The sequence below is a fragment of the Acanthaster planci genome, linkage group LG10 (assembly GCF_054643075.1).
Source record: "Acanthaster planci isolate LZ-2023a linkage group LG10, COTS_SCS, whole genome shotgun sequence".
Taxonomy (NCBI): Eukaryota; Metazoa; Echinodermata; class Asteroidea; order Valvatida; family Acanthasteridae; genus Acanthaster; species Acanthaster planci.
In genome coordinates, this window is record NC_141786.1 from 18888443 (window position 1) to 18910818 (window position 22376).

General features: G+C 40.7%; 1 protein-coding gene across 1 annotated transcript; it reads right to left on the minus strand.

Annotated features, from left to right (window-relative positions):
- Positions 1-337: 337 nt before the first annotated feature.
- On the minus strand, positions 338-22140 carry LOC110989341 (hypoxia up-regulated protein 1-like). Its single transcript, XM_022253662.2, has 22 exons — positions 22037-22140; positions 19894-20053; positions 19595-19626; positions 18678-18756; positions 17290-17419; positions 16727-16825; positions 15784-15912; positions 14726-14903; positions 13621-13807; positions 12979-13113; positions 12227-12309; positions 11699-11831; positions 11167-11357; positions 10051-10189; positions 9549-9627; positions 8858-9033; positions 7855-8148; positions 6963-7246; positions 5717-5927; positions 4656-5130; positions 3918-4061; positions 338-2566 (listed from the first exon to the last, which is right to left on the minus strand). Exons 2-22 carry the CDS (start codon positions 20026-20028, stop codon positions 2448-2450), a joined length of 3432 nt encoding a protein of 1143 aa, XP_022109354.2. The 5' UTR covers positions 20029-20053; positions 22037-22140; the 3' UTR covers positions 338-2447.
- Between the last annotated feature and the right edge of the window lie 236 nt (positions 22141-22376).

Sequence of the window (22376 nt, forward strand, 5' to 3'; positions counted from 1 at the left end):
TAGTTCTTGCTCAACATGCTCATTGGAATCATTTCAAGAACTTAATTGGATTCCGAATTTCAAAGTCTTAGGATGCAATATTTAAAGAACATCAAAATATGGACTTTGCTAAAAGATTTATTCTAATTGGGGTAAACGGGCTTTAAAAATTTCAGCCAGTTGAGGCTTGAGTTTTAGGACTTTTGGAAAAGGTATAGAACGCGAACTCGGGAAAGATATTTCCCGGATTAGGTAGAATAGTAGGTATCCTACTTTCAGAGCTGAGTCTAAAATTTATTTTCGGCAAAATATGTTTTGGCTACGGCCAATAAATATACAGTATAAGCAAGAAAATGTGATCGTTCTCAAAAAAATGTATTTTGTATCCAACTCCCTTGTAAAATAAATAAAGGCAAACATAGATGACTCATGAACGCAATTTTCATATACACCGTATCTTCCACATGAAACAGAAACTTCAACACAAGAAAAACAGAGGAAAAACTGTAAACTGTATCAAATTTATGGACATGAGACTCTACTAAGGTTAATAACCCACTGCTCTCATTGTTACAACAGATTCTAATTGCAAGTCTGCATTCATTTTTTAAAATCAAGAATGACTTCAAATTCACTGGAAATGGCACTAGACAAATTAAGTAATTCGATTACTTACAATTTACTTACACAACGAAAAAAATCATTACCGTCTGACAGAAACAAACTTGAAGCAACCAAACAATTATTTGGACTTTCAAATTATTCACAATTTACTCAATAAATATAAATTGCAGTTCATTGTGTAAAATGCCTGCCCAACCCACCCAGCAAAAAACTGAATTTTTTCTTTAAAAAAAAGATAAAACCCACAGACATTCTGCTAAAAATTCATCCCCAACTCTGTGACATAAATGTAACTCCACACAGAGACCAACACTGAAGCATAAATTAGCACATTTACATTTGTAGACAAAAGAATAATTCATAGATCATCAGATTCAGTGAAAGGACAGTTGATAACATTCCCTTGAATTAAACACAAAATCAGAAACAAACACCCGAGGATACTTTTACCTGAAACCTACAGGGTACTCTGGCAGAAGAGTACCAATTGAGCTATGGTTATGGTAAGGCATTCTAAAAGATTCCAAATCCCTATTCTCTCAAAATGTCTTCACAGAACTGAAAATCAGTATGTCGGTTTCATTACCGAAAATCCTGTTTTTAATACCAGGAAAAATATTTCTTGAGGCTAAAACCACGGTATAGGCCTATCAAACTAAAGTCTTGGAATCGGGTGGAATGAATTTGAAGGAAAAATAACCAAACTCAGCATAATGTTTGCAATCACAAAGAAAGGAGAGCACGACATTTCAATCCTAGCAGAATTTTTCTCAAAAGCCTTTGAGAAAGATTGTGAGAAAGATTCTGCTTGGTTCAAAATGTCAGCTCTTTCTACTTTTACGGTTTGTATTTCAGGTCACTGAAGCCAGCAAGCAGTTTGCAGTAATTTTTGTATGCCATATTTTTATAAGTAATGATCAACTTGTTTGGACAAAAGGGCTGATTTTTATGTAAATGAAGTCTCCTAAATCATCCTTCCCATGAGGCAATTTTGTGCCAAACTACGAACAGACTGCATTCAAGAATTTATATTTGATTTTGACTGAGGGTCAAACTTCAGAAATTGGGTTTTTTAGCATCTGTTTAAAAAAATCATTTGCCTCAAATTTCCAATGTCCAGATTGATGACCGAATTTCATCCAGCAGATTCACAATGCTGTTGGTAAAATATACAACTTAAAAACTTGTACATACAAATGATTGCTGCGATAAAGGTACACGTAACACTCCGACTTAGCAGGGCAAACACTCCAACTATCTGGTGACTCATCTTCTTTGGTCATGTGACCTTTGCTCTGCTTTTAAACCATGACTGGGCCACATGAACAGTCCATCAAATATGGTACTCCAGGGAAATACAAGCTCTGTTCATGAGCATGCACCCAAGGCATGCAACTGGGGGATCTGGAAAAGACAAAGTGGGGCAGATCATAGCTGACTGGGAGAAAACTCCCATCCCCTGGCACCTGTCTTAATGGGAAGTGTGAAAGGTTGTAGCCATTGCACACTGCTTGCCTGGTATCCAGTGATTTTCAACATTTATAACAGACCATGTGAACCAGTGAAGTCAATGTCTTTAATTCTAGACTGGCTCCTGTCTCTAATATAAAATCCAGAATATAATACAGGGATTGGGAATCCATTTTCCCTGGTGCCCTTAGCTAAATGCAACAGATGATAGGTAAATGTGAACTATAATGAAACAGAAGTGCCACACACAGTTTCAGGGTGAGGAAACACTGCCCTCGTTTATCCACGCACAGAACAATTGGGGCATAATTGCCTTTTATGTCTCTTTACAGAATATAATTATTATTCAACATTTTCAGATGGCCCTCGTGGTATCATAGATCTCCTGTGTTGCGTGACGTGTCTGTATTTGTTTCCGCTGTCGTAGTTGTTGTTGATTCTGTTGATTCTGTGTCCTCTGTGTTCTTATCTGTTTCTTCTGAGGGAACTTTAGCTGAATAAAAACGACGGAAAATCAAGAAAAAGCTACAGCAACAGTTTTGAAATTTTTATCAAGTTCTTGCATTAAAAAAAACCAGAATGATATGCAACTCTTCAATTTACAAAAGGAAACTGCACCATAAGGTAAATTCTGTGCTGAGAAAAAAGGCAGGTGGGGACCAGCCACAAGCTGTACACACTGCATCATATTTTAGCTGGCAGTGTTGGAGTACTCGTACCCGAGTACAACTTGAGTACATGCAAGTCCTCGGCCCATACTCAACTATCAGTACTCAAAATTTATTTGGACTTGGCCCGTACTCTTTTCTTTGTACTCAAATTTTGCATGTACTCAAGCGTCAAGCATTCAGGACTCAGCCCCAGTACTCGAGGGTATAATTCGAGTACAGCGCTTAATCGATTCCTCTCAGATTTCTTTCAAGCCATTTCTTCAACGCTCATCTTTTTTGTTTTATGATTCAGTGACAAGATTTTAGTCTGGTTTCAGTCTTAGCATCAGATATGGTTAAAGTCTGGGTCTCTGTCTTGGTCATTGGGGTTTTAACAGCAGGTTGTAAGGTGACTGGGTAAGGACTTCTATTTCTGTACGTCTTTATTTAGGTTTATATTAATATACAGTCTTGCTTTTTTCTCAGTTTTAATATCTCAGGGTTTCTTTATGTACTTGGTAAAGATCTTTGGTAAAGGTTTCTGCACAGGTATTCATAAGCCGCATTCTTTGTTTAGAAAAGGTAAAAATAATCATTGCCAGTTATGCATCGACATTGTCACTGAATAAAAGGTGTGAATATCCACATGGTCATGCAGATTTGTGTTGCAAGAAGACCATGTGCCTGTGTAATTCAGTTGGGATTATTTACTTATTTGTTTATTGCATTGTTTGCAATTGGACTCGGACTCAGACTCAGGTACTTGGACTCGGCCCAAGACTCGGCCTTTGATGTACTCGGACTCGGAGATTTGGACTTGGACTCATCACCAGTGTACATGGACTCAGCCCATAAAGTACTCCGAGTACTCTGTACTCGGATTTGAGGACTCGACTTTAACACTGTTAGCTGGTAAACTGCCATACCACATGATATGTTGTTACGTTTTTAGCCACCAACATACAGCTCTGGAATAGTCTGGTGTCCTGTCATTCTCACCCAACTGTAAACAGTGCATTGCGTCTGGACATCATTTACATTACTAAGAAAAAGCTCCCCCTGAATCATGTTATATGTAGTGCCATGTCTAAAATTAATCTGGAGAATTTTAATGCATAATTTGTTACACACCTGAAGTCAGACTGCACAACGTGTAAACTAACCCCCTTAGGGTCAAAGGTCACACTATCTTACCTTCTTCCTCTGGGGCAGGTAATTGTAATGTTTCCTCCTGTGTTTGTTGGCCCGCTTGGTCGGAATCTGGTTCTATCGTCTCCGGAACATCAGATTTATCTTCAGTTGGGGTTGCTGCTGGCTTCTCAGTTGGTTCAGAACTTTCTGTGGGAACAGAATAGACCCCTTTCAAGTTACTTTTGTCATTTATCAATGGTAATGAAACCTGGAATTTCTCAAATGCTCCTTTAGACTGATGGGTTCTGCACATAGGAACCCTTTCAAGCTTCTGGTCCTGCAGATTTGGTGATGGGATCATCAATTTCTTTTTCGGTTTCATAAGGGCAAAAACATCAGCAGGGTTAACAGCCTGCATAAAACTTTCAAGAAGATAACGAGAGGCAATTAGCACTTTTCTTGCATATACCTCCGGCACGGCAGTCGGGCCTGAGGATTAATACACTATTTAGGTTGGCTTAGAGGTTCTTTCCTCGCCTTTCACCTCTGTGGTCCAGGTTTGATTTCCGGCTCGGTCCACGTGTGGATCGGGTTTTCAGTCCCTACCTGATTCTGTGGGTTTAATACCCGGAATATTCCTCTGGGGTTTTCCTTCCACCTCGAAAGCAGTAACTGCTTCTCGTTGGGTCATATTTATGGGTTTCTTCAAGGCGTGCGAGTTTACAGTGCCTAGGGTGCTTAGTGGAGGATTCCTTGGTGTCCTTACCAGAAATGATATAATAATAAGTAATATTTGCTGACCTGTGTCGTTTGTTTTCTCATCTTTGGTGTTCTCTTCTCCTGTTGTTTCTGTTTCATTAACGTTCTTCTTCTTCTTTTTTGTTTTGTCCTTGGGTTTGTCTTTTTTCTTTGGAGGTCCAGCTTTCGCTTTGTTGACCAGGTATCTCAGTTCACGATCTAAGGCGGTTATCTTGGTTTTCAAATCCTCTGTCAGCAGGACAGGTTTCTCAGTGTCGGGGGTGTTGCGCTGGGCCAGCGATTTGGCGGCATACCACTCCAGGGAGTCGTTGTAAGCCTTCTCTAAGAGTCCAATCTCTACGTCCGTGAAGATCTTCAGCTCCTCCGAGGCATTCTTGGCTGCAGCAAGGAAGATCTGTGAGACGTTCTGTAGCTGTTTGAGCTCGCCGATCAACTGAGGGCGCTCTCTGCGCTCTTTGACGCGGAAGGATAAACTCTTGGTGGCCTTCTTTAGCTCCTTCATCTTATCCCGGAATATCTAGGGAACAAAGTTCAAGTGTCAAAGGTCAGATTTGCAGAGTCATGGATAATTCGTTTAAACCCCAAACTATGTCAATGCAAGTAACTTGGAACTATCTAGATTTTCAATATTAAAAGGCAATTTATTAATTGGTCTTTTTCTTGAGTGGCATACACAATGCCTGGTTATGTGAAACCTATAGGTAACCACTGCTGTGTTTGTAACCACTTGCCGACAGAATAATTTTTGATCAAAAGGTGTGATTTTCAAAAAGGCAAGATAGAGCAGCCAACTTCTGACAGCAGCCAAATGCTACAAATACCGATTCACAACAGTATTTGTATGATATTTCCACGGCAACCTCATATTTTTCAAGTTTAATATGCACGGTATGCCTCCAAAGACTTCTCTGGGTTTGTGTGAGTGTGAACAAAACCAATAGGGATAAAGGCGTGTTTAAACTTCAGCTGGAGTTGTTCACAGGCACGCCTGATATTCAAACCACCTGCCCCGCCTGAGTGAACAGACAGCTGGATTGTGTTTACTAATCTTTCAAGTGCAGTGGTTTAGGGAACCATTCTACATCTGGCTATCATCAACTCACGGTGTGCGGGGAATCATCCTCGACTTCATACAACCAATCCGATGCCTCTCGTAGCTTGCCCAGGAGGCCTTCTCGTTCCTCCTCGGTGGAGCAAGTCTCATAGTCCTCCTGATACAGCTTATCTTGCATGTCATAGATGAAGGATTCCAAGGAGTTGAGAGCCGTCTCTCGAGCGAGACGTTCTTCTTCCTTCCTCTGCAGATCTTTTAACCTAAAGAAAGAAAAATTGAACGCTGTTTACAAATTTAAAACTACAGAATCCATGCAGTAGCAGGAGTTTATGCTGCGTTACCATCTCTACAGTGGTGATCAAAACCATACTTAATGGCAGGGGCAGATCCCTACATCCCAGTATTGCATAGGCTCTACTTACACCATCCAAGACATCAACACCGATCATTATTTTCATAGTGTTGGTAAGTACTGGAGCTTCACATTTCATATTGAAGCTGCGCTGTATTACCGTGCCTCATACATATTCATGAATAACAGACGATTTTTTCCTGATCCATTCTTCATCATGTGCTTGTCAGTATTTTTACTGTTTTACAAGGTGCACACACGAAGATCCTCATCAAACAAGTCAAATACACTAATGAATATTCTCTCAGAACAGTTCAGAGAATGGTAGCCCTTATCTTCAGTCAAACTTGAATTCTGAATTCTGATTGGTCGATCCTTAGCAACAAGCAGTGTGACAAATAACTGTGCTGCACGGTCCGTGTCAAAGCCAGCATAATACATTGTTCTAACTGCACTATTTTTACGTTAAAAAGCACAAATGCAAAATTTACTGTAAATTCAAAGGTGATGCCTTTGTGCACAAAGGCCCCTATAACGAATACTGTATACCAACTTGGCTTGAAGATAAATCCTTGTGTCATACGGGACACAGATGCACTACATTATTCTGTGTTCCACTCACGCCCGTGTGATAATGAATGGCATCACCTGAGCTATGCTAGATGCACACAACATATGAGCAGATGTCAGCACACGTACATGCTGCCTGTACCTTGCTGTTGAATCTCAATGGCAACTGATTATGTCTCAAGTACGGTAAGAGAAATATAACATGATGAACGTCCTGTGGACAGCTAATTTCAATTTTTTTCAAGCAAATTGGTGGTTTTCCTTCCCTTCAATCTCTTTTTTATAATTCTTTTACATTTTTTCTGGCTTCTTGTTTTAATTTTTCATTCTTTGGGGGGGGGCTCCCCCGTGCAATGCTATGATTACCACTTACTTGTTCCTGGATGTTTTTCTAGACTCTCTGGAGGGTTTGGGGATGCCATGAGCCTGAGTCTCTACTGTCAAGTTCTCCTTGATGGTGATCACCTTGGGCTTGGCAATCTTCCTCTTTTCTTTCTTCTCCTCCTTGGACTCTTTACCCTTTTTGCCCTTCTTGTCTTTTTTCTTGTCTTTCTTCGTCTTCTTCTTGCTGTCCTCTGTCTTCTTTTCCTCTTGCCCATCTTTCTCAGGAATGTCTGCTTTGGCGTCACTGTCTATGCTTTCCTCCCCACTGCTCGTCTGTAAAAAAAAAATCTCTAAATTTAGTTGAATGTTTAAAATTTCAATGCAGTGTGAAAATCGATTAATGTTGATAAGACACAAGTCTTCAACTTTTTTCAACCTTAGTTCCAGATTGGGAACTTCCCAAAGAATTTATTTCCAGTTTTCCTCACGCCTCAAACCTGGCTATCTGATTATAATGAAGAAAGAACCCTAACTTCACCTACATAAAACGTCTTGACATTTTTCCACTGACACAAACCCTCCTTGACGTTTTTGCCCAAGATGCCAATGTTGTTAGGAATGCGACACAAATGCATTTCTGTTGAAGCTTTTTGCACCTCATTTAAACTAAAACAGACGCTGGTTTTCTTTCTTTATTTCACATTTTCCCAAAACTTCCCCCGAAAGTACTTCAGAGTTGCCATTCAAAATATGGTAGAGGGAAATGGAGCATAACTTTTTTGGTGACACTTTTCAAAGCATAGCAAAAAATTCCAACTGAAGACAAATGTTCAGATTACCAGCTCAGAGTGACCACTTCCTGACAACTGCAAATGAACATCCTTTCATTTACACATATTCAAAAACTCTTCTTTTTTTTCAGAAATCTTGTCCCAACTCACCTCCTCTCCTCCGTCAACTTTCTCGTCCTCAGCTGTTTCACTTGCCTCCTTGGTATCGCTGTCACCTGAATCAGCCTCATCTTTTGTTCCTTGCCCTGCCTCGCCTTCCGACTGGTCTTCCGTGCCTCCCTCTTCTTCCTGCGTCTCTTCCGTCTCACCCTGCTCCTTCATTTCCTCTTTTTCCTCCCCTGTTTGTCCTTCCGTTGACTCGTTGGTGTCATCTGCCTCCTTGTCTTCCACTTTCTCATCTTCTGCTGGTTTGGGTTCTCCTGTTTCTTGACCCTCTGTTGCATCCTGTAAACAATTACAAACCGAAAGTCACATTTAGTGATTCCGTCCTCGCCTTTCACCTCTGCGGTCCAGGTTCGAATCCTGGCTCGGTCCACATGTGGATTGGGTTTTCAGTCCCTACCTGATTCCGAGGGTTTTTTCCCAGAATATTCCTCTGGGGTTTTCCTCCCACCTCTAATTGTCTCTTCGCTACAGGTTTCTTCAGGCTTATGAGCTACAGTGCCTAGGGCACTTTTGAGAAATCCTCGGTGTCATTACCAGAAATGATTATTAATGTTTGAAGCCATGAACCCCCTCCCAACCTCAACATTTGTTGTCAGTCCCGGCCCTGGCAAGTTGAACATCTAGAACAGAATTTCCTATTCCATGAGCTAATGAAAATTTACCCTGGACCATAACGAGATACAGACTCCATGCATTACACATTTTGAAGTAAATGCCAATTGCAGATTTCTGACATACATCAATCTTTGCACAAAATCGTAAGTAATCTACCGGTATATGGGTCACATATACACTTATTTCCCATGATATGTTAAAAACAAAACATTCCACTGATTTTTTTACAGAACTTGTACACAGCCCTACCATGTGCAACTGGTCTGTGATAACAATGCATTTCATAAAAAGTTTAGACACAGCAAAATCTTTATACAAGAATACTTGAAAAACTGGTCTTCAATTTCCATGTGGCTATTCTAATAAACATTACCTTTTCACTGGTGTCCTTATCACTGCTATCTCTTTCACTAGTACCAGTTTCACTGGTATCCTTCTCCTCCTCCATGGCACCATTCTCCCCTGCTTTGTCGCCCTCTTGTGGTGGACTATCTGCTGTGCTGTCATCTGACGATCCTGAGAAGAACCGACTAATTGTGCTACTCAACTCTGTGGAAAGAAAATGTCCACAGCGGAAACTCAAATGATATCTAAGAGCCTGGGATTCATTCATGACACTGGATCACGTTGGAATTGCCAAGACAAACTTCAATCTTGCTGCGGCATTAGTGTAATGGGCTTAGTTCACATGCACCCATCATTACCAGCTCTTACTCAATGCACTGCATCACTGTTACCCCTGCTCATCAAGCCTATAGCCATTCTCAAAACCATCTCAACTTCATACTGCGCTGGTTCATGCTCCACCCTTTTTATACTCCTGGGTGGATAGAGGCTTGCGGGAGTAGACTGACTTGCCCAAGGACACAACATTTGCCTAGCACTGAAATGGATTTGAATCCCTGACCCTGCTTGTATTCAGGTGTGACAAACCCTCGTAATGAAGCCTCACAAAACTACATGACAGAATAGGCTAGGGCTTAGAGTAAGACACACATGTATGGAACTTTGCTGCCATGACTGCTTCCTTAGCCACTACCGAGCAGAATGAGATAACGGCTTACTCTGTAATGTCGACTGTTCCTCTTCCGTGTCATTCACTTCTTCCATCACCGTCTCCATCTTCTCAAAGACTGACTCCACCTTGAGAAAAACACAAAGCAGAGATGTAGTGATATGAAAGAAGACCATTGTTGTTGCATAAAAGCACATCTCTACGAAATCTAGATCATGTGACAGGACTTAGGTGAGCCCAAACCTCAGGCTAGATTTCTGAAGTCTTACTGGATGCGGGATTTTCAACAAGTCACTCAAACTTGCCATTGGCTGATTCACAGTGTTGAATATAGCCAAGGGCTGCTTGAAAAACATCAAACAACCAATCAAACACACAAAACAAACAAATTTTCATGAATCAAATTAAAAGTTGTTCATTTTTTCAAGGACAAGAAGGATATAAGAAAGTTTGGCAAATACACAGGGAAACTGCATGTAGTCCGATATTGAGGAAGCAGTCCCCTACATTGTAATAACTAAGAGACAACGGATCTGATTGGCTATGCTTACCGAATCCAAGAACAGTATCCCACTCTCATCCAATCGGAAGTGTGCTTTGATGCCCTTGGGCTCTGCACCTGATCGTTTCTCCAGCGCATCAGCAACACCCTTCAGTGTGTATGTGGTCAGGTTAGTTGGGCCAAATGATCTGAAATTGCCAACAGGTCAAACTTCCAATTTCAGGAGGGCATAAAGAGCAACTTCTGAGACAAAAGTTCCCACAGATTTCAACTTTGTGAAGGTCTATGCATACACTGTCTTTTATTTCCAAAAGTCTATCAAGAAAGACTGTAAAGACACTGTTGCTATACCTCATGATTCAGGGCAAGCTTTTACTTAATTACATAAGAGACGCCTGGCAACATACACTGTTCTTAATGGATAAGAAGGGCACAAAGGAACCAGTCCATTCCAGAGATGGTGGTCGCTATGCGAATTAAAGTTTGGCCCGAATCATGAGGTATAGCAACAGGGTCTTTAGTCTGGAGAATTTGAATTGTTATATTTACGGGAAATAAGATAGCGTAGTGTACCAGATTTTGTTCAAAGGTTACTCGCAAATGGCTTCTTAGGTGGAGCCCACAAAAGGGAGAAACTGCTAAGCCTTGTAACCCCGCAAAAAACATATTCTGCTCTGTGCTGTCTACACATCAATATCATATCAACTCTTTCCCATAATGCACCTTGGCTTAAGCAGCAACTGTGTTGCCAAGGTAAGATTGGCTACCTGAAGTGAAGTCAACCATGGACCCCGTAACCTCTGGAGTTGTGTTCAAGTGCACAACCTACCAATGCAGCCACTTTGCTAAACAGTGAAGCTGGCCTGATATCTTGTAAACCGTATTTGAATATACTTCCCCACCCCCTAGGGGATTGGCGTAACCTTTCTCGCCCCTAAATAGATCCAAAAAACTGATACAAAATTCCTCGCTCATTCACACTTATTCTTGAATTGAAGGTGAATGAACGTGCCTTTGTGTGACCACAGATCAAAGGAACCCTGCAAAGAAAGTTTTGGTGACAACAGATGGGGCAAACGAAGAAAACTTAACCACCATCTGAAAGTCTACTTTTAAAGTAATAGGCAAGAACGAGTTTCTGTGCTAGATCATGAGTTGCACTTACTCAAGATCTTCTGGAGGGAGGATACTCTCCAGATCTTTGTAGCCCACGATGAAGGAGAAGTCAGTCATGTGACGGTTGAAGGTCATGACCTTCTTCTGTGGGAAAGGGTTGTTGCGGCCAAACAACGTTCTCTTGACCACCCTGGTGACCTCTGACCCATCGTCATCAGTCATGTGACGCTCAAACTCCACCTACACATAAGACGCATTGTATTTAAAGCAATTTCTCAGAAAGCACACAGAATGTTTTTCAGGCCTAATAAGAAAGCGATGAGCACATCAATACCAAAATATCTGACTGATGATGCTAGTTAAGTGATTGTAGGTGCGTTTTTAAACAGATGGGTACATAATCATTTTGTTTGATCACTTTAGTCCCCCAAATTTCGACTTGACTTATTCAACTGATGCTGAAAAAGTGTTAGGTTGCGTATTTCAACTTCTCACTCACATCTGCAAAAATGTCCAGACTGTTAATAAATGCCCTGCTCCAGTGCCTTGCTTGCTAAGCCAATTTGTCAACATTCGCTCACCTGAATGGGGAACAAGTTAGCATCTCTGATGACAAACTTTTTAACTTTGAATCCTTTGCTGAGGTGAGCAGCTTGATAGACGGCGCCCATGGCCGCTGCTTCATCAGCGTTAATGTTCTTGGCAAGCTCACCCCTGAAATATAAAAAAATACTTTTCAGATTGCAAATAATGCTATTTTTTAAAATAGGCCTGCAACACCAAAACCCCATAAAATATGTCTTGTAATATCAGGAAATCTCTCCAAATTTTAGTGCAAGTATCAGTGTCAAAACATATTCCTGCAAGTTAGTATTTTAGAAATATCAGGAAAATACTCTTGTTATATCCAGACACTATTTACCTTGACTTTGCGTTCCAAGTTCCCAATGTTATTTTGAAATCAGCTATTCATAACATCTTACTCTCAAAATCATTTCGTTTTGGCCAAAAAAAAATCATCTGCCTGCTTATTCCAACAGCGCATATCTGATCCAGCCTGTAACCTTTATGCCTCTAACACTCCTTTGAGTTTCCTGATAACTACTCACTTCTTTGTGACTTGGAGGAGTTTTTCTTGGACTTTGGGAACCCTGGTGCCTCCTCCTACGAGAATTACACTGTCAATCTCACCCTGGGGGCAGAAATATCGAGCCAGGAACATCAAAAGCAAATCTAGCTTGTAACATCTAAATATCAAATGTCAAAAGAGGTCAAAATAACTTTCTATTGGCAGCAAATGAAATAAGCAGCGTGTAGCCTGCAACAACATCAGACAAAAGAGAAAAGTTTCAACTCAGTGCAATGTTAAAGGAGATGTACAGCTTCATCACACGGCCAAGGCGACATTTCTCAAATGTCCCACAATGCAAGTGCTAATGAAAGCATGAATTAAAGTTGTAATTTTAGAGACAAAGTAAAGAATGAAAGAAACTGATCAATATCAAACCAATAAACAATCGCATTATAATAAGACAAATTAAAATAACCGATAACATCAACAACATAATCAATGGTAACCAAATCTGAGAAGTGACATCTCTCATTGCAAGATTTCGGAAGTTGCGGACATAAGGCAAGTGTTTGGCAAAGTGGTAAAAGGGAGCACCTTGGCAGACGTGCTCACCAGTCTGTTAGTGTTCATACTCATTACTCACTACTCGGAAGTATAAGAACTTGTACTCAAAGATCTACACTTGTACTGGGTCAGCAAAGAACTCAGATTTGAGTGGTAAGTGAGCAATCTCAATACTCAGGAATGAAGTACTCAACTACAGCACTCGTGCCCTCTGTGCATACCTACCATGGTCATCTCAGATGATTTCAATGCCATTTCCACAACCCCAGCGATGCGCTCAAACAAATCCCCACACATCTCTTCTAGTTCAGCTCTCGTGACTTTCACACGAAGGTCAACTTCGTCAAGAACTCCCTCAACCTGAGTCGACCAAACAGTGAGAATAAAAGGGTATCAAACAATGAACTTTGATGCCTTTAAAGGGAGATGAAAGACACCGTTTGCTTCACAAATAAAGACATCTGCACCAGCATAAAGACAGAAATGCTGAACATTGTTGAAATGACAACATAAAGATTGAATGTGACAATAAACTGCACACAAGGACACACTCTGTGACGTCAAAAGGGGGTTAGGGGTTCAAATCCAACTGCTGGCCATAGGCCATGTCCATGGGCAAGCCACTTCACCCCTGCTTGCCTCTCTCCACCCAGGAGTATAAATGGGTACCAGCATTAGCTGGGGAAGCAACCTGCGATGGACTGGCATCCCATCAGGGGGGGGGAGACATATGCTCAGGTGTTTCATACCAAGGCAACTGGAGATAAACATTGACCTCGTAAGTCACAGTGGCTAGAAACAGACTTAATGGCTAGATTCAGTCAGGTTCAAAGGTGACCCAATCTGATTGTGATTCTGTTCACTTACCTGTGCAAAGTGATCCACGTTTGCACTCAGCACTTTCTTGACGCGGTTGGCCTCCTTGAAGAGTTTGGCCATGGCTCGGGGGTTCTCAAAGACATTCTTCTTGGTCTTACCAGCTTCGTTGAATTTCTTGGCCAGGTGGTCTCGGAGTCGCAGATCAATCTCAAGTCCACCAAGAGTGCGGTCAAACCTGAGAGAGAATACACAACAAAGCATCCCCTCCATCAATGGTGCATCCAAAATTTACAAGTTGCCCTTTCTACACCTTTACAACTTGTCATCAGAAGGAAAACCCTCTTTCTTGAATTTTATTCACTGCAACCACAAATGTGACCCGTTCTTTGAAAGTGAGTCACAAGTTGCTAGAGCCAGCTCTGAGAAGAAAGCAGCATAGTTGAAAATAAGAACCCTGCTGAATGCATCACAGCTGAAAAATACAATTTTGCTGGATGCAACGGAATGCATCACACCTGAAAATGACAATTTTGCTGGATGCAACGGAATGCATCACAGCTGAAAATGACAATTTTGCTGGATGCAACGGAATGCATCACACCTGAAAATGACAAATTTGCTGGATGCAACGGAATGCATCACACCTGAAAATGACAATTTTGCTGGATGCAACGGAATGCATCACACCTGAAAATGACAATTTTGCTGGATGCAACGGAATGCATCACAGCTGAAAATGACAATTTTGCTGGATGCAACGGAATGCATCACACCTGAAAATGACAATTTTGCAGGATGCAATGGAATGCATCACAGCTGAAAACACATTTTTCCTGCATGCAACGGAATGCATCACAGCTGAAAAGGAGAACCCTGTTCATTGCTGCAAAATGCAACACAACTGAAATAGGAACCATGCTGAATACAACACAATGCAACAGTTCAGTTTGTGGCATTGCGCTGTGTGCCACATAAACATCACCCTGGGCATTATCAAGTCACACAGTGTACTCTGCAACAGCTAAAAATGCAACAGCACATATTGGTGTCTTTTGTTGTATTTAGCCTGGATTGATTAAAGAGATCTTGTAAGACAGAATCCACTAAAAGAGGGGGTTTGCATGGCGTGCTTGACGGAAGACATCTTACTTACCCGACTCCCTTGACAAACAGGTGAGGGTTGGTCTCACTAATGCCCTTCTCTTTTGTCTTGACGACCTGGTAACTAACGACGGTTGCCGTGGTACTGCCAGCACCCATGTCAAAGAACATGACGTTAGTGACGGTGGTGTTGAAATCATTGCGGCGGAACACACCATAGTTGAGAGCCACTGAAAAGAAACATTTGATTAACTGTGACTGAAGTTACTACAAATCTGATTATGTCTCAAAGTGATTGGTGCTGTGAGCATTTGGGCAGACTGTACGTTGTCGTTTCTCAGATGTGTTTCAGTTGGTACTCGGATCTAATCCAGGTCTAGTCCAGCTGTGATTTGCATCAAGCACAACATTTGACTTGGTTTCTTGATACATGTATAAGTAAAGCAGACTTCCTTTATGTAGTATAAAAGCTATCTGGTTCTATGAGACATTATCTCCTTCAAGCAAAGAACAAAGTGTATCAATCTACAAATCAATACTTCACCACAAAGAGGCTTAAATCATTGAAGATTTGGCCAGAAAGTTACACAACTATAACAGAAGTTGTGAAAATAGGGTTGAGAAACTAACAGCAAGTTGTATAAATTACAAAGTTGAGCAAACTGAAAAGTTTAAGTTTAAGATAAAAACAAATTTGACAGTGACAGAAAAATTATGTAGCTATGAGGCAAAAAAGTGCATCAACAACACAGAAAGGTTGGGAGGTGTGAAAGGTACCAACTATCACACAGACTGTAACTCTTTAGAAAAAGCGGTACAACCAAGTGCATCGGAGAAAGGTTGCACAACCATAGCAGTGACATTTTGCAAATTGGAAGGCAAGAATTGAACAGTTATAGGAAAAGTGTTGTAAACTGTAAAGTCGTTAACACTTGAAGGCCAAGGTAAGCGTGCACATGACTGATTTTTACCGTTCTATCACTACTGCAAACAAAGTTTACAGAGTTTGTGTGTTGTTTGCTGTGTTAAACGGAGGGTTTTGTCAGAGGACCAACCACTTTTAGAAGCCCCGTGAGACTGCCTTTGCTTATCTATGAATGATGTGCCTACCTGCAGCGTTGTCATTGATAAGTTGAAGTACTTTCAGATCTGCCAATTCGGCCGCATACATCACCGATTCCCTCTCCGCTTGGTTAAAGAATGGCGGGACCGTGATGACGATTTCCTTGATTTTTTGCTCTGAATCAGAGAATTGTTTTTAAAAAAATTCACAATAATCTCCTGGCAAAATAGGTTGCAGTATCTATTACAAAGAGAAGTGAAACTTCATTCTAAATCTGCCGAAATCAGTCTGAACTTCAACACATTTTGACGGCTTCAGGAATGTACAGCCCTGTCAAGACATGCCAAAAATGGGCTTTCAGAGCTACGAATATGTCTGTGGTCAACTTCTGTGCATGTATAAGCAATGGGTAAAGACCAAGACCTAGCTCTAGACACAAGGTTTGGATACAACCTTGCACCAGCTTCGTTAAACTGTCTTCAAGTGTCTTGAATGGGAAGACATGATGTGGGGATCCGAGAAAGTTTTTCAGAAAAATTCCTGCCAAGTTAAGGTTCAGACTTTTTTTACAAGGGCTTGAGGTTTGATTTCCTAAGCATCCAAGGAAAACGGGCAGAATAGCAAGCATTTCCATGTTGCATTAAAATCTCACTTTCTTAAAAATGATTTGCTATTATGTCTGTCACCAATAAATAAATTGTTCAAGATTCGACAACTGCGATACGAAGCATGCCATTTCAAAGTAGAAATTACTTTGCTATTTTTAAACTTTTGGTTTACAGCATTACACATGTATATAGCAAAGTATTGAAATGACTTCATCTTTAGTAAATTTTCAAAGTTTGTGACAAGCCCTGTTACATGAACCACAACAACACAATCAGATCGCATGAAGACTTGAAATGAATTCTAATCAACCTCGTAACAGGATCCAATCATATTCAAGGGCTATCATAATTGAAGCAAAAATGCGAACAAAGTATAACTTACCGGCAAATTCCTCCGCTAGGGCCCTGGACTTGTTGAGGACAATGGAGAGTAATTCCTCAGGATAGTATCTCTCTTCGCCACTCTCGAAGTAAACGGTGCCTGGAAAAAACAAGGCAAAGACTTTCAAATCCACCTACATGTATTCTGACTAGCACTGATTGCAAAATGAAGTCTGCAGTAGCATTGAAACGTCTGATAACGACTGTATGCAACTAGTTACATAAATCATCCTGTATAGGCAACAAAGTCCCTACTGTTCTGTTTTTTCACAAGTGTAAGTAGGAGGAACGACAAATTTATGTTCAACCCAACTTGATGCACATGCTCCACTTCTGAATTCACATTGCATTGTGTAGATTTAAATCATTTCATAAAGGAAATACAATCCTCTTAGCCTAGGAGCTGTGCAAATATTATGCAGTGTGCGATACAACCCATGGCATATTGACCAATCAGAATTGAGCATTGAAGTTTAATTGATAAGAGAATACAAAATTGGCCAGGTTTGCCTGTCTGATAGTATTTTCATGAGTGCTGCTGTCTCTTTGTATAAGACATCATACCTCGTTCTTCGTCTTCGCCCAGCTTGACATAAGGAAATCTTTTGAGGTAGTTCTTCACAGCTGGACTGTCTAATTTTTTTGCTAAGATGTGTTGCATGTAGAAGTAGGCATTTTGGGGATATTTAGTTCCCTGAAACAAAACATTCAAGAGAAGATTTGTCACAAAAACTTGAAATTCCCATACTTTGTGTTTGAAATTACCTTTGATTAGGATTAGACCTGGATGCATGGTTTTAAAATATGATTAGAACCAAGAAACATTTTGGACAAAATTTTAAACAGCTTGATGTTTGGTGTGAGTGTTTAACCACTTGCTGCCAGGGAACCCCATTTGGAACAACATGGGTTTATACGCAGAGCCCGGCTGCCCGAAATTGGACAAAGAGGACTGGTCTGTGTAACAAACGACCGTACTTGGAACAAAAGACCTGCTGCTGGGAATTGCCATCATTTTTGGCTAGCATTTTTCGAAGGTATATGTAATCCGTCACTGTCTACCACGCTTTTGGGCATAGCAGGCCGGCGGATTAGCACCGTGAACAAAAGTGTTCCGGGGCCCCATTGATGAGCGACACAGCACTGCTGTATGCTAAATGAAATTATGCAATACCTCACAATTCTGGGCTCTCTTTACTGGGCGGCAGGCCTGGCTGAAATGCTCAGGAGTCAGTGAAGGCTGCCTGTCAGCTTAGAGAACCCACCAAACAGTCATCCGTGTGGGTGTAAACGTCCATTAAATGAAATGATGAATTTTTTCAAGAATTTTGAAAACTGAAAATACCCCGTATGTGAGCGCATTTTTAAAAGCACGCGGCAACAAGTGGTTAACAGGTCACAAAAAGTTAAAGAATCCCAAATAAAACACAATACTGTTTGTAAATGAAGATTTACTGGTTTTATGATCTGATGATCAGGTGTAAGTTAACGAGTGTTAAACTGCTTCACTGTAACCCTAACCCTTCTCAGTCCTCCAAGTTCCTTTTGGTGGATTTAGAGGATTTTGGAGGATTGACTGTGAATTGCAAAGTGCATGGCTGATTGCAAAGGACCCCATTCATGAAGGTCGTGGGTTAGACCTTTTGTTGTTTTTGCTCAGTCATGCACAAATTCAGCTAGATATTTCTTTTGAATCAACCGCACTGCTCAAGAATGCCATTCGCATTGCCTCAACATAATGACAGGAATTGCCGGAGGATTTTGAAGAACTGACGCAGTAGGCACCCCTCTAAGTAAAGAAATTTGGGGGATTTGGAGGATTGAGCCTGAATGCAATTTTCTCATGTAAAAAATCGGAGGATTGTGGAGGATTGAGGATGGTTCCTAGTAAAAAGGCCAAGGGGATTAGTAAACTCAAACAAATAAATGAAGAAAAACTGTAAAATTCTCACCACAGCAAGGGCAGCATCACCAAACTGGACTTCACCGTTCCGGATGGACACCATAACCGGTGTTTTCCGACGCGATTCTCTGCAAAAGGACAAAGTAAAAGTTAATTTCACAAACAAATTTATTGTTCAACCCTGTTACTTGCCGATCTTCTTCCACTTTGGGTAAGATCACGAGCCCAGGAAAACACTTTCTTGACAGAAGTGTGTAACATGGGGTTAGGGTGTGTAACTATTGAACTTGGAGGTCAGGGGTTGGAATCCAGCAGCTGTTAAGCTGTTTCGTGATTACTGGGCTGGGACTTAAAATTCCGCACGAGTCAATGGCAGTGGCTATCATAGAGTTGTGTGCAATATTAAGTCACAGCCACATAATTTGGACATCCCCTTTAAGCCCTACAGGTACAAAGCATGCACACGAGTCCACATGAAAGGGCAGACCTTGCACATGTAACCAAATGAATTGAACGACCCCGCTGCATGTCCGAATGACCAGAACGACTTTGCATGCGTGTCGGAATGACCCAGACGAACTTTATTTTGGGCATACATGTATACTGGTTTATTGCAATGTTGCCTTGGGTTGAAAAACAGTGCCCAAGTTGCTTAATTATTTTATATTTTCACATACATTGAAAAATAACATAAATGGGATATGGAAAGACATCAAGACTCCTCCAGGATACCTCAAACCCTTGGCCTTTTAAAGTCTGACAAATTCTTATTCAAAAGAAAATCACAAATTGTTCTTCAGTTCAATGCAATTGATATTTTCTGACAAGTATGCGCATGCACGTGCATAGGTACATCTCTTTCTGTTTTACCCACCGTGCTTACTTTCTAAGTTTACAATCAATTTGTCTGCTTATGATGTGATTAAAAATCTTTTCAAGCAAAAAACCAAAACAAAAGCTACTTACTTGTTAAGAATAATTTCCATGGGAACACCCGGCTGTGCAACAAGAAAAGACGAATATAAAAACATTCAGTGAATATTAATGAAGTTATTTTGGAAACAATTGACTTTTTATGCAAAGTTCTTTTGTGTTTCGTGAATGATTCACCCAAACTATGAGTTTTCACAAAATTAGAAAAGAAGTTTAATTCTGCTTTTGTGGCATTAGATTTTCATCACACAAGATATAACTGCTCTTTATCTAAAAATAGTGAAAAAGTTCATTCTAAAGAGAAATAATACGATGCATTATTCGCAACCAACCTTGACCAGGGCAATCTTTAGCCACTCAGAGCTGAGATCTACTGACATCACAGCTAAAGAGGCAGAGCCTGGAATGTGATTGGCCGCCACCAAGATGGCTATAGCCAATGACAGGAGGCGTACTCTGAACTGCATTCTTGACACGCTCTTCCTTTGAATTCTAAGCAACAAGAAAAGATATGCAAGAATTTGCGAATGAAATTTCGAGAAAATTGACATCCTGTAACTACAGTACTGTATGCATGTATGCTTAGGAGTGAAACTGAAAGCTTGGATAAAGACATTATGTGGCAAGGCAACTTTGTGTTTCATTTATTTATTTCTATTTCAATATTTATTAACTTTGAACAGTGTAAAATCAACATAAAGTGGTACAGGTTATCACAACCAGTGAAATCCAAATCGGACCACTGTTTGCCTTGTACCATGTTCATTATCACTTCACAAGTTATGAGGAGTGGATAAGGTACATGGATGATCCGTGTGTACAGCAAGTATTGTTTGAATCTTTCTATTGTACATCAACCATTTAGGCCCTATTTAGGATTTTTCATAGCAGTCTCGTAGGGTTTATGCACAGAGTGTCCAGTGAAGTTTGTCAGGTTCGTGCATGGAACTCTTTCTGAATAGCACTCTACACCCTGCCTACTTTGGCTAGAAACCCTGCCAGACACCTCAGTCTGCATCATTTGCCAAAGTGGCTTGCCTGCCCAGTGTAACAAGATCCACCAGTTCTACTCTCCCCAAGGCCAAACAGCCTGGGGGTCTGTGGTTGCCAGTTACCACACTATCCAACAGTGGCATTGTTCAATAGGACTAGCTGCCATTGTCTCAACATAGCCAGTGTGTGCCACTGCTGTTGATTGCCAAGTGCATCAAAGTGCATCAAACTTTTCACTTGGTGCACTGTGCTGCATCTGGCAGGGTTAGGGTTAGGGGCCATGCACGGTTAGACCTGTATACCCCAGAACTGTGGGGTCCGACGTCCGCCCAACTCCCACAAGTGGGGCAGACGTCGGACCCCACAGTAGAGCTGGGTCAATTCGAATCATTCACAATTAGAAAATTCGACCTTCAATTTGATTGAATATCCAAATATTCGGTCGTGCTGACTGGCAGATTGTTGAACGAACCATATACAAAATCAGAAGCAATAACACACACAATTGAACATAATGATCAGTATACTAGCTTCTCACATCTAGGAGTATCTCTAGCCATGATTTAGCAAGATTTAAAAGATTAACAAGACTTCTTGCCCTGTTGAAAATTTCTATTCCTTATAAATTGTTTAATGAATAATTTACTTTTTTAATCGTAAGATTTCTAATGCTTTTCATCTGAATCTGCTTGAAACAAGCCTCCATAGTGTAATTTTTCTTACTTAAAACATGTTTCTTCCTTTTTCATGAATTCTGCATTCGAATATTCTAATTCAAAAAATAATATTCAAATATTAGACAATCAATCAAATATTTGGTTCTTTGAATATTCGGCACAGCCCTACCCCACAGTTCTGGGAGTAAGACCTGTAGACATCAGCAACACATGTACCATGCAACTTGGAAAGCTATAAGCCATTTATCGAAACGATATCTGGAAATGAGTAAGTGAATCAGAGAACAGCCACTGACTTAAAACAAACAAGACAAACTCAGGTGTAGGGCCTAGCTACTTAAGCTTAAATGTTCACTTGCAAATCCATTTTAAGGCAGAAACAACTTGTTCATAAATTTGTCATGTTCGCTGTAGCTAAGACTTAGCTATGCATTGATTGCTGTCTCTTATCATGATGGTAGAAATTGTCTAATTTAGGCCATGGAGGTAGAAATAGTGTTTAGGCCTAGGCCTGTCTTAACACTACGGTCGTCTGGTCATGAAAGTAACACACTAACCAAAAGGAACCTATACTTCCAGCAGAAATTTTATCATAACTTAGGCCTAGGCCTACATGTATGCAATAACCAATGACTAGCTTTGTCACAATGGCCTGATGACGATGGCCAAACAGCATTTTGCGTTTGCCTATTTCAACCATCTAAAACACTCCAACATCATTCCCAAAGCTCTTTCCACTCAACCTATTTTATATACATACTGACGGGAAATTTTCCTTCAGCGGTTAGAAACAGGAAAAACTCACCTGTGACGGCAACATGCACTATAAACGCACAGCAGAATTCTGTTCCGTATTCGGCAAACGCCGGCCTCAAAAACACATGTTCAAGGAAAACGTGTACATTGGATGACCCGGAAGTGATCATCAATGACCTGAATGTGGCGACTCGCCATTGGTCAAAGCGCGAGTCATGTTTATTCATCACGCAATTCCTTGCACGAGTGCTGTGAGTTGTACACGTGTTATTTGGTTATTTGATGAATAGTGTATTTCAGGTGTATTTTTAATGGGGGAAACAGTGATTTCATCATTCTGAAGCAATTAAGAGGATCGATGGAAAGCTAAAATTCAAAACTGCTATTCC

Excerpts from the sequence above, each read along its gene's own strand:
- LOC110989341 (XM_022253662.2), bottom strand. The coding sequence starts at position 20,028 with ATGCAGTTCAGAGTACGCCTCCTGTCATTGGCTATAGCCATCTTGGTG. Across the intron at positions 19,627-19,893 it reads TAAAGATTGCCCTGGTCAAG|CCGGGTGTTCCCATGGAAAT; the intron begins GTTGGTTGCGAA and ends CTTGTTGCACAG. Across the intron at positions 5,131-5,716 it reads AGGATGATTCCCCGCACACC|ATATTCCGGGATAAGATGAA; the intron begins GTGAGTTGATGA and ends TTTGTTCCCTAG.